The following is a 12,947-nucleotide window of genomic DNA, read 5'->3' as shown; positions in this document are numbered from 1 at the left end:
TCACCTTGGAGATTGTAGTTTGAGTTCAGTTCATCCTGCTCTTGACTAGTTAGTTTGAAATGGCACAGGAATAAAAACAAAAACAAAACTCAAAAAACTCGAGAAAATGTTTTGCACAGGGAATACCACATGGTTAATATTGCTGATGGTAATTTCAACTGTGCATGGTCAAGATACAAAACTTAGGCCTTTTATAAAATGCTCTGGGAAATAGCTTTAATTCTAAACTTCTTCCTTGGTTTTTAAAGACAAGCCATTGCTGAAGAACCAGACGGCAGACGTCTTTGGTTCATAGACGCCTTTAAATTGGGAAAGTCAGAGATAGAGATCAACAAGAAAGTCACAAAGAACAGGAGACCTCCCTGTGAGTGACACTCGGGTGCACACATAAGGGATATCCCAGGGGTTTCCACCAGGAGACATGGCCAAGGTGTGCTTGCCAACGTGGTCCTATCAGAGAATAGTACTTAGGATTTAGAATCTGGCCAGGGACACATAGAGGGCTGGCTGGCCCTGTACCTGGTTTCATTTTAACTCTACCCAGATTACTGTCCCTCCTACCCAGGGCAGAGGCTCAGTAGAGGAAGTGCTCCTGAGACACTTGAGTGTGTCTGTGCTTGGCTTTGGGGAGTGTTCTGCCAGCCTTCTGTGCATGCTGGCAGAAGCTAGCTGTGCATGAAATACCTTTTAGGGCACAATGTTTCTGGGAAAATCTACCATTGTAGCCTTTGCCCCTTGAAACTGATTGAGAAGAGAATTCACCACTGAGATGATAAGGATCCCGACTTAGCAAGAAATGTCACTTCAGCACCGAATATCCCGCACCCCAGGAAGGAAACCTTGCAGCCTTTGGGGAAAGTGGGTCTGTTGGTCAACTTTCACCCTGATGTGTCTTGCCAGCTGACACAGAGGCCTGCCTAGCTAAGAAAAAGACGATGTCACAGGAGCTTTTTATTCTACCAGTATTGGTGGACATCTTCAAGCTGTTACTCAGGAGTCCACCACAGCTCCGGGAGTAGAAGTGGCCATGCACATCCTCATCCCTTCTCCAGCTTAGGGAGTGGGGTTCTGAAGGAGGTTGCCCTAGGAGTAGGGATAAAGTTCTAGACCCCGGACAGGGGCGGACACTTCCGTCCTCCATCAGAGATCCATTGATCCATTGCTCGTGGTTCTGGCCGCTCACCTGCAAAGACGTAGATGACCTCACCTTTTCTTTTCACCAACATTTGTTAACCCCGGCTAGGAGGTGTCCCTTCCTGTAGGAGGCAGAAAGGTCACACATTTCTGGCTTTAGCTCCACTCCGGAAACTGCAAAGAGAGACTCCTCTGTAGGGAGGAAAAGAGAAGAGCATTGATATAGTATTTCCTGAACTCTTCCACAGGACACGTATTTTGTCTGCCTGTTGTAACATCCGTTACTCAAAGAGATGTCAAAATAGGCAGACTCACTCCTAATTTATGCTGACTCAGGGTTTGTTACCGAATCTGCGATAGTTGTCAAATGTTCCTTATTTAATTCAGTTCAGTGCACACTCACCAAACACTAGTGGATGAAGTTGGGGAAGGATCTGGCACCCAGCGGTGTGCCAAGGTGTGTTAACTGTGCTCCCACCAAGTCAGGCCGAGGGCATCAGGTGGGCTGGATAGCCTAAGGAAGGTTTAAAACCTTGTCAGATACCTTTGTCTCTGAAGACAGTCTAAATAAACTCTAAGGCATGACCTTCATAAATTTAAGTTTTTTTGAAATATCTTTATGTAGTACCTTCATCCTTACATCCTTACAAAGACAGATGTTCCTTGGCTTACCATAGGGATATATCCTGGTAAGCCATTGTAAATTCTTGGGTTCAATCCCCAGCATAAAAGAAAGACAATAAATATCATAAATCAAAGTGTATTTTTAAATTTATTTTTTACTTTATATGTGCAGGTATTTTGCCTCTGTGTAGGTCTGTGCACTGTGCATGCAGGGCCTGAGGCAGGAGATCAGTGGGGTATCAGGTCCCCTGAGACTGGAGGTACAGATGTGCTGTGAGTGCTGGGAATGGAACCTGGGAATTGATCCTCTGGAAAAACAGCTCTTGCTTTTAACCACTGAGACATCTCTCCAGCTCCATCAAAAATGCACTTAGTAAGGCTGGAGAGATGGCTCAGCAGTTAAGAGCACTGGCCATTCTTTCGGAAGTCTTGACTTCAATTCTCAGCACCTGCATGGTGGCTCACAATGGGCTATAACTGTAGTCCCACAGGATCTGATGCCCTCTTCTGGTGTGTAGAAACACATGCAGACAAAATACCCAAAATAAACAAATATAAAAATGCATTTACTAAGACCCTATATCAAAACGATAATAAGCATTTAGCAAACCTAACTTGTAGGACGTCAGAGCTTAGCAATGCTGTACACTGTGGAAGGCTGGCTGTTTCCGCCTTGTGACTGTGCTACTGGGAACTTGTAACAGTCTGCCACAACCCAGTGTGGAAAAAGTGCATTGCTAGATCCCAAAATGACCAAAACTTGGAATAAAGGCACCCATGGGCCCTGGTTCTAGAACTACCGTGGTTATTATTTATTATTATTTATTTTACTTTATTATTATTTATTATTAATTACATCTAGTGTGGTACACACTGTGTAAATAGTTACACAGCATCTTAAAGAAAACAATGACAAGAGAAAATTGGTTATGTTAGGTACTTTCTGTGTTAAGACACATTTCCCCCTGAATTGTGGAGTTGTCTGAATCTGAAACTGACAGGCACAGACAGTCCTGGAACCCAGGGGCACGGAAGGCCCATTTTATGGTTACTACTGAATGCATATAGCTTTCAGTTTATTATAATGTCGAATCAACTCTTAAATGAAAGCATTGCCCATCGGGAGAAGCCTGTATTTGACTGGTGGGCACCCTGGCAGTTTGCAGTTCCACAGACACCTGTGTTTATTACACACCCTTGGTCTCTGTGAACACTCATTGAGGTGACGAGCCAGGTCCTTCCTAAGTTAACGTTCAGTTAAGGGACTCATCTGCACGAGAGGGAAGAAACTTCCCAGCAGATAGCTGTGTGCTAAACACGAACGAACATGTGTGTGGCGACTTCCACAGTTCCTGCCACAAAGTAGGCACTGAACAATTGTCATTGCTGGGGGCATGAGCAGACCAGAGCAGGAGCCCTGGTCACCAAATGTGTGCACAGAACTTGCCTTCAGCGTCCTCACATGCAGGCCATGTTTTTCCAGGCCCCTGGTCTGAATAGCTCATAATTTATCAGAGACAGACTTCTATGTTTGGCACACCAAAGGCATAACATGTTGTAATGATATCATTTGCTTGAAGCTGTTCACACCCAAGGGGAAGGGAGAAGCTTGCACTGTCAGCCTTGCCTTGCTTGGTCTGGACTTCTCTGGTGTGTAGAAGCACATGCAGACAAAATACCCAAAATAAACAAATACAAAAATGCATTTACTAAGACCCTATATCAAAACGATAATAAGCATTTAGCAAACCTAACTTGTAGGACGTCAGAGCTTAGCAATGCTGTACACTGTGGAAGGCTGGCTGTTTCCGCCTTGTGACTGTAAATAAATCAATGCTGTGGGAAACCTGCAGTTCTGACTGACATCTTTGGTTTAAAATAATACATTTGCTAGGCTGGAATGGGGAGGAGGATTAATTTTTGCTGATCCAAATAGGACATTTTTCACAGGGATGCTATGATATTCCCTTTTTTACTCTCCAACTCACATCACAGCATAAACAGTTAAACAGCTAAAACAGACGTTGTGTACACTTAGCAGACTCTGTCAACTCAAATCCAAGCTGATTTAGGAGTTTGTCTCCAAGAGAAATCTCTTCTTGCCTTGGAGACAGTGGCATGAAAAGCTTGGGTTACCCTGGGGCTTCCTTGCCTTTCTAAAGCAGGGGTAGTAATGGAGTGGAAGAGGAAAAGAAAGGGAGGGGGGAGGGGAGGGGGAGGTGAAGAAGGAGAGGAGGGAAGAGGGGAGGGGAAGAGAGGAGGAAGGAGAAGAGGGGGAGAGAGGAAGAGAGGAAGAGGAAAGGAGAGAGAGAAGAGGAAGAGGGAGGAAGGGGGAGACAGAGAGAGAGACAGAGAGAGAGAGACAGAGAGAGAGAGAGACAGAGAGAGAGAGACAGAGAGAGAGAGAGAGAGAGAGACAGACAGAGAGAGAGACACACACACAGAGAGAGAGAGAGAGAGAGAGAGAGAGAGAGAGAGAGAGAGAGAGAGAGAGACTAATCAAAAGGATTCAAGTTGGCTGTGGATTGCCAGACTCTCCTTGCTAAGTCACAGTGAAAGAAAATGTAAAAGCCAGGAAGAAAAAGAGAGGAAGGAGAGAGGAGAGAAGCCGGGAGGCGGCAGACGGCTCTCCCTCAGTGATCTCAGCCAGGCAAGCCCTTCCACTCCAGTGACTGCTCATTAGCTTAGTGAATCTGACAGCGTAATTATCACAGCTGCTTTGCCCTTAGAATAAATAAATACGAAAGTGGGTGCTTAAAAAGTTTTTTTGAGAAGGGAAATTCAGTCATCTAGACTGTCGGTAAGACAAGTTTATTTAAAACTTTTAGATTCTTATGTATTAGATCATTTCAGAGGAAATAATGAGATAGTTGTCTCTCAGTCTAATTGAGTTCCTGGGCTCCTGGCAGCTGGCTGTCACCCCTTTCAAACCTCGCTTTGACTCTCTTCCTTAGAAATCCGATCCCAGTGTCTCCGTTTACTCTGCCCGTGCTGATAACCTGGGGAAGACCTGTGCACTGGAGTGCAGAAAGTGGCTTAATGGGATTGGGGCGCTGAATCACCACCGCAGGAAATGAGATAATCAAACCTCCCTGGTCTGTGCCGGCTGAAGGGGAGAGTCAAGGAGCTTGGAAATTCATCCTTGCAAAGTGTCTTTGCTGTTTCCCTGGTCATGTGATTCTGTGCTGGTCTCGAACATCATCAATCCACCAGCGACAGCTGCTCAGAGTGTTCGATTACTCAGAGTGCGCACTTCTGTCTGAGAAGGCCACCGTCTTGGCTCATTTGGGGACATGGCAGCTTCATGTCATCGAAACCCAAGGGATCACGGGGTTCCTTAAACTGCTAACCAACACTGAGTGCACTTCGGCTCCGACCAGGGGCGCGGGACACACCCATCTCTCACTAAAGCAGATGGTCTTTTCTTTTTACGTTAATTAGTACCTGCTTGTCTTTCCTCTCTGTCTCGCCTCACTTACTTGAACCCTTGTATTTAGTGAGCCGAGGTTTCATAAACATTCAGTTCATCCTGGGTTAAAAGAAACTGGTGTTAACCCACTGTGCAGATAGGAAAAAAAAAAAAAAATCAAGGCTTATGAAAGCCAGTGGTGCATCTGGGATTTGAGAAAGGAAAAAAGAACAAGGAAGCATAGGCCTTTAATTCTCAGTCCAGCGCTCAGAACCCTTGCACAGTTTGCTTTAATCCATTCTTAAAACCAAAAAATGGCATCACCAACACTACAGAAAATTCTGAAAGGAGGGAAAATGATCCAGAATATTCTAAAACATTTTTATTCTCTATATTAACTTTCAGGTTTGTTCACATGCAAATAACTTTCATAAGTAGATTATAATACGCCATTTTATAGTCTCAATTTTGTTTTTGGTTTTTGAGTCAGTGTCTCACTGTATATTTCTGGATGACCTGTAAATTTGCTATATATAGACCAGGCTGGCCTTGAATGCACAGAGAACCACCTGTGGCTGCCTTGAGTGCTGGGCTAAAGGCATTTGCTGGCTTTTCTCTCTTCTTTCCTCCTCCCCCTCCTCCTCCCCTCCCTTTCCCCCACCCCTTCCCTTCCTCCGACCCCTTCTCCCCTCCTCTTCCTCCTTCATTTCTATCCTTTCTTATTCTCTCTTTTGGTTTTATGTAGCTTATGGCCTTATGTGCTTATTATGTGCTACCAATATACTTCACACTCCTGTGAGCAGCTTCAATGGTATACAGCACAGGCAACACATTAATATTAATCCAATCCATTCTCCGGGGCTCAGTAATTAAATTGTTTATTTTTTAACTTTGTAATGTTCAAACCATTATATATATATATATATATATATATATATATATATATATATATATATCGCATTTGCATACATCTAAGTTTTGCTTTGCTTTGTTTCTTGAGTCGGCGTTTCTCTATATAGCCCTGGCTATCCTGGAACTCGAGCTGTAGACCAGGCTAGCCTAGAATGCAGAAGCTGCCTGCCTCTGCCTCCTGAGTACTGAGATCAAAGGTGTACACCGCCGTGGCCTGGCTTGCTGGTTATTTTTAGGCTTGCTCAATTGTTTAGCCTGGTAATTTCAGGGACAAACATATTGGTTGAATCTGATATTGATGGAAGGCACAGTCCCTGACCCCCACTTCTGTCAGCAGAAGATGCTTAGATTGGCACCTCACCTGCACTGGGGAGTCATTGGACTGAAGGAAAGAAACTTCGGCAGTTACTTGGTTTTATCTAGACCCTGCCTCCCAAGAGTCGCCTCCCACGTGATGTATGCTTCTTTGCTTTGGTACCTCTCGAATAAATTGCTATTTTATGCTTTTCTCCCATTCTCATTTGATTCTCGTTTTTCTTGCACGGTGGTTACAGAGTGAAACAAAAACAGTGACCGCCATTGAGTAAGAACTCCTAAGACCCAAGGGTGCCTGTGGACAGCATCACAAAGAGCAAGAGCAGCAGTGCTGGGACCTCGCAGCACAGGGGACTGGGGTGTGAGTTTCTATGACGTATGAAATTGATGTGTGAACCATTCAACCTAGGGACGGTGGAACCTTTCCCAGAAAGGCTTTACAATAAACAGAGCAGTGACAAGCTGGACCTGGGAGTGGACCTTGACTCTAAAGCAGTGTAGCTATAATGTTCCTGTGTTTGAAGTGAATTTTGGGGAGACTGGGCTAGAGCCTCATGTGAGTGAGTCTTGGCTCCCCCACTTCCAACTGGGTGACTCCACTCTCAATCCAAACTTCCTTTTCCTCTTTGTTTGAGCCAGTCTTCCTAGGTGGGCTAGCCTAGCCTCACCCTCGCCATCCTCCTGCCTCAGCCTCCTGAGTACTGAGGTCACAGGTATGCATCACTACAGTTTGGAAGTGCCAGCTTTTAAATCTGTGATGTGAGAGTGGTCATTCCCGCCTAGCTTCAGTGAGCTCTACTTAAAAGCCCACAGATGCCAAGAAAGGTGACATTTTTTTCTCCAGTGTCAGCGGCCTTAAGGGTCCTTTCCCTGCCTAAGGTCTCATTCTTTCCGGAATGATTTATCTTTACAGAGCCTCTTTGAACCCGTGATGCCAGTAGATTTATGAAGCTTGCACAGGCTTGGTGGGACTAAGGGTTAATTGATTGAGGGACCTCCTAGCCACACAAATGTATGCAACATGGAAAGCCACATCTCCACTTGGAATGTGGGGATGTGTTAAGGACAACTTTAAAGAAGAGAGTGACTAATGTGTTACACCAGACACTCCTCTATTTGCTTCTTTAGTCTTTTCAATTTTTCATTACATTTATTTGTTTTGTGTATGTGTGCCCGAGGGGTATGAGAGGGTGCATGCGGTCATACCACAGCACCTGTGTGGAGGTCAGAGGACACTCGAAGGAGTCAGTTCTCTTCTACCCTGTGAGGCCCAGGGACTGAACTTAGGCTGTCAGGCTTGCCAAATACACACCCTTATCCACTGAAACATCTCATTGACCCTCCATTTACCTCTTAATTGGTTGCTTTTAAAATACTGCTCAATAAACAATTTAAAAAGTGGAGAAAGGGAGCTGGCAAAATAGCTCAGCTCAATCTATAAAGCACTTCCTGTACAAGAATGAGGACCCAAGTTTGATTCCTAGAACCCACATAGAACGTCAAGCATTAAGCCACCAGTACACGCCTTTCATCCCAGCAATTGGGAGGCCAGTAGATCTCTGAGTTCTGGGCCAGCCTAGTCTGCACAGTGAGTACCATGACAGCCAGGGCTACACAAAGAAATCTGTCTCCAAAACAAACAGAAAATTTAGGAATGGTGGTAAAGGGTGGTAAAGGCCTATAATTTGAGCCCTGGGGAGGCAAATGCTTGAGGCTTACTGGTCAACCAGACTAGTCTAATCTATGAGGTCCAAGTCGCAGTGAAAGCTACTGTCTCAAAAATGTTATCATGAGGAATAACACATCACCACACACACACACACACACACACACACACACACACACACACACACACACACACGAATGAATGAATGAATGAACAGATGAAAGGAAGGAAGGAAAAAGAAAGAAAGAAAGAAAGGAAGAAAGAAAGAAAGAAAGAGAAAGAAGGAAAGATGAATGGATGGAGAAAATGTCTATGTTAGACTGTTTAGTTCCCGATATGTGACACACACCCATGATCCTCACACTTGGGTGGTCGAGGTGGGAAGATGATTCACAAGTTTGAGGCTAGCCTGGCTTAAGTTTTAAGCCAGTCAAAGCTATGTAGCAAGACTCTGTCTCAGGAAAGAGAGAGAGAGAGAGAGAGAGAGAGAGAGAGGGAGAGGTCTCTTTCTTTGAAACTTGGCCTCAAACATAGTCTAATTAAACTTTGGGTAAACTGAATACAAAAACAACGGAACGGACAGGCTCAGTGGTTAAGGGAACTTACTGCTCTTCCACAGGATGCTGACACTCCGATCCCAGAGGATCCAATGCCCTCTTCCACCTGCGTGAACACCAGGCACACACATGTACATATACATGCACACTGGCAAAACATTCATACACAGAAAATAAATAATTTTTAAAAAAGCAATAAACGGGGGGAGGAAGTAGGAGGAGAGGATGGAGGGGAAACTATAGGGAGGATATAAAATAAATATTAAGTATAAAATTAAAAAAACAATAGAAATATTTCCACCTTTAGTTGCAGCAAATTCATTGAGAGAATGAAGTGGAATCCTGTTGATATCAGTGATAGTGGCTGCATTCCTAATCTATTAAATGCAAGAATCTCAAGTCCAAAAATAATAAACAAATAAATAAGCAACAAACAGAAGCAGCTTGAAATCATACAGAAGCACACACAAGGAGATTCCTCAGTGCACGCTTTTGCAAGAACACATGTTATAAAGAAAGGAAAAGCTGTGATGTATTGGGTTCAAGATTTTGCCTCTGTTCCCCAAGAAGGCAGCTCTAGATTAACACTGAGGGATACTGAGGGGCGTGCAGCGCTAGGGACATAGCACATGAACAGCACTTGCCTAGCATGCACAAAGCCTGGTTCCATCCACAACACCTCATAAACTGTGAGTGGTAGACCTGCCTATAATTCTGAAACAAGAGGCTCAGAAGGAATGTCAGTTACATGGAGATTTTGAGGCTAGCCTGGGGTACATATGATCTCCTCTGCCCTGCCCTCCTAGAAATGTGTGGGACGTTTCTCTCCTTTGATTCTATTTTGGCCCTAACCATGCAGGCTCATCATCTTCTTTTTAAAGTCTTAGGGTGTGTGCATGTGTTGTGCGTGCCTGCATGTCCACAGATGCCAGTGAGAGATGCTGGGTGCCCCAAGTGATCACTCTCCGCCATAGTTTTTAAGGCAGAGTCTCTCATTGAAGCTGAGGCTTTTGTCTAGGCTGGCTGTCCCAGATCCTGAGGTCACAGGCCATGCACACTTTTTGTTTTTGTTTTCAAGACAAGATTTCATTGTCCTGGAACTTAGTCTGTAAACCCGGGTGGCTTCAAACTCAGAGATCCTTCCACCTCTGCCTCCTGAATTCTGGGATTAAAGTTGTGTGCCACCATGCCTGGCCTGTGCCCCACTTTGTATGAGTGCTGGTTTTGAACTCAGGTCCTCATGCTTACACTGAAAACACTCTTGCCCACTGAGCCAACTCCTCAACTCCCCGGCCCATCATTCAAGATCCGTTCACAGCTATCCTGGTTCTCCACAGTGGCGGTAACCTCTGTGTTTGTCAACTGACTGTAGTGGGTCCCATCGCAGCCTCACTCATTGCCTTGAGGTATGTTCTTGGAGGATACGTCCAGGCCTAAATCTCTGTTCTGTTCTCTGCATCACATTTACCAGTAAGTGTTTGATGAATGAACTGAAACATAATTTGCCCACTGTTAGAAACCTGCTGCTACCCTGGGTCCAGAATCTTAGAGATAAAAATAGGAAGAATTTTATAACACCACAATAAGACCCAATGACTAAGAAAGTGGGAGAAACGGGGTTGGGGATTTAGCTCAGCGGTAGAGCACTTACCTAGCGAGCGCAAGGCCCTGGGTTCGGTCCCCAGCTCCGGAAAAAAAAGGAAAAAAAAAAGAAAAAAAAAAAAAAAAGAAAGTGGGAGAAACAGAACTTATATTTGCTATGTATATGGTGGATAATTAAAGAAATTTAACCTTAGGCTAAGGCTCCGTGGGCATGTGTGAAGTCCTAGGTTCAATCCCCAGGAGAGAGAGAGAGAGACAGAGACAGAGAGAGACAGAGACAGAGAGAGAGACAGACAGACACAGAGAGAGAGAGAGAGAGAGAGAGAGAGAGAGAGAGAGAGAGAGCCAGAACGAGACAGAGCAAGACAGAGAGAGACAGAGAGACAGAGAGGTGGAGAAAACAAGAAGCATGAGCCCCACCCGGGTTAGCAAGCATGAGGACCTGAGGTTGAGTCTGGACCTGAACTTGAACCTCAGTACCCATCCATGTAAAAACCACTGAGGTGAAGCTGTTTGACTGCTGGCTGTGGTGGTACACACCTTTAATCCCAGTACTCGGGAGGCAGGGGCAGGCAGATCTCTGAGTTTCAGGATAGCCTGGTCTACAAAGTGAGGACATCAGGGACTACACAGAGGAACCCTGCCTCAAAAAAAAAAAAAAAACAAAAAAACCAAAGACCAAAACAAAACAAAAAACCCAAACAAAGCAGGGTGGCAAGAGCTTGTAGCGTCAGTGCTGGAGAGGAGACTAGATCCAGTAACTTGACTGCAAACCCGCCTAGCCTAACCAGTGAGCCCCAGGTCCCAGTGAGAGGTCCTGTCTCCCATCCTAAAAATCAAGGTTGACAGCTCCTAAGGAACGACAGGTCAACTTCCATACATGGATGCACGTGCACACTCACGCAGGCAAACACACACACACACACACACACACACACACACGAAACACAGGCACACACACAGACACACACACACATGAAACACAGACACAGACACACATGAAACACAGGCACAGACACACACACACACATGAAACACAGACACACACACACACACACGAAACACAGACACACACACAGACACACACATGAAACACAGACACAGACACACACGAAACACAGACACAGACACACACACACACATGAAACACAGACACACACACACACACACACACACACACACACACACACAGGAAACACAGTTAAGGACACCTAACCTAGAGGAGTTTGAACAGTGATGTCACAGGATCACCAAACGTTTAAAGACATAACATTAGAAGAAGACTTGAAATTTTCCCTTGTTTTGGAGTGAAGTGAAATATGGCTCTGATGTTAACTGGGCAGCAAGAGTGAGTTCAGAGCTCTCAGAGTGAAGGCATGAGGGGAAGGCAGAGGGAAGGGCTGAGGGCTTTTCCACCTCTGTGCAGCCCATAGAATATGGTTTCTACAAAAGTATTTGAGGAACATGGCAAGCCTTTAAACTTCAAGATGATTTTTTTTTTCCCAAGATGCCAAGACCTATTTTAAAGGAGAAGGGGGGATTTAGTCCAGGAAGCAATGGTAGAGACGGCTCAAACCTGGATTAGGATAGAAAATGAGAGGAGAGAGAGAGAGAGAGAGAGAGAGAGAGAGAGAGAGAGAGAGAAGAGAGAGAGACCCTTTGATGTCTTGATGATCAAGAGCCAGGGCTTAAGGACCAGACTCTTAAATCATGTGGCATTTACTGGCCCAGATTTAAAAAAAAAAAAATACTCTTGTGGATCAGTGTGTGTGCTCAAAATGGCGAGCTTCCAAAGTCTGTCTTAACTCTCTAATGGTAACGTTTGGAAGGTTTCCTGTAAGAGCGGAGGGGAGCCATTTCTAGAAGGGGCGGCTTAATGATTTTCTACTCCCCCACCCCCAAATCGCTAACCAGTGTTCCTTTCCCAGAGCCCAAGTTCATGCTGAGGGCAAAGGGAATTAAGCAAAGGGCTGAACCTGGAGCTAAGATTAGAGAGCTGCCAAGGGCCTAATTTTAGGCCCTTGCTGCCCCAGCTGAAAGGCTGCACGGCTGGCTCGGCCTCGGGGACCACAAGCGTGGCCATGAGTTGGTGCCGGAATGGGGAGAGTTGCTCCCTGGCCATCTGCAAAAGCAATTAGCTCACTGATGGGTGTGTTTTGAGAGGGACTACCAATAATTTCTCCTTCAGCAAATGTTTCTTCAGGTGTTCAAGAGGCAAGGAGGGAAAACGTTGGAGCTTGGCAGCCATTCCCACAGGCTCGCCATTAGAATGTGACTCTTTCCCACTTAGCAGTGATCTCCACATGGGAACCAATCCTGGAATTCCTGGGTTTTCATGGCAAATCACCCTCGATCAACTTCCTCCGGCTCTAAACTTACTGCCACAACCCAGGGAACGCGTCGTTGGAGACTGGGCTTGATGAAAATCGTCACAGATTGATGGGACCGGTCTTTGATTTTTGTGGGGAGCCTTCTGTGGGGATTTGGGCTGTCTGTCCTCTGGTCTCCATATATTTTCCACTTACAAGCTTCATGCTTAATTGTCTTCTTCAGAGGCCAGACAATAAGAGCTGGCATCTTCCAGATCAAAGGGGAAGCAGAATATATTTTAAAGTGACAACTCGGTTATCCTGCGACCAGAATAATAAACTAATGTAAATATAAGCCCCCTAGATGGGAGTCCATGCTGAAATGCTACCAGAGAGCAAAATCTTTCTCCTAATTACAA

The 12,947-nt window shown here is 45.1% G+C and overlaps 1 protein-coding gene across 2 annotated transcripts in view; it reads right to left on the bottom strand.

Moving 5' to 3' along the window:
- The window catches only part of Cdk15 (cyclin-dependent kinase 15), a 93,460-nt gene that overhangs the window by 4,456 nt on the left and 76,057 nt on the right, over positions 1 to 12,947 (bottom strand). The window contains exon 13 of one of the 2 annotated variants that reach the window (XM_039084845.2): positions 1,184 to 1,326. In XM_039084845.2, the coding sequence (XP_038940773.1) occupies positions 1,217 to 1,326 (110 nt within the window). In that variant the 3' untranslated portion in view covers positions 1,184 to 1,216. The remainder of the gene's footprint in view (positions 1 to 1,183; positions 1,327 to 12,947) is intronic. The other variant, XM_039084847.2, reaches the window with a different exon arrangement.

Source organism: Rattus norvegicus, chromosome 9 (genome assembly GCF_036323735.1).
Source record: "Rattus norvegicus strain BN/NHsdMcwi chromosome 9, GRCr8, whole genome shotgun sequence".
NCBI classification, from domain to species: Eukaryota; Metazoa; Chordata; class Mammalia; order Rodentia; family Muridae; genus Rattus; species Rattus norvegicus.
This window is presented reverse-complemented; position numbering and strand designations above follow the sequence as displayed.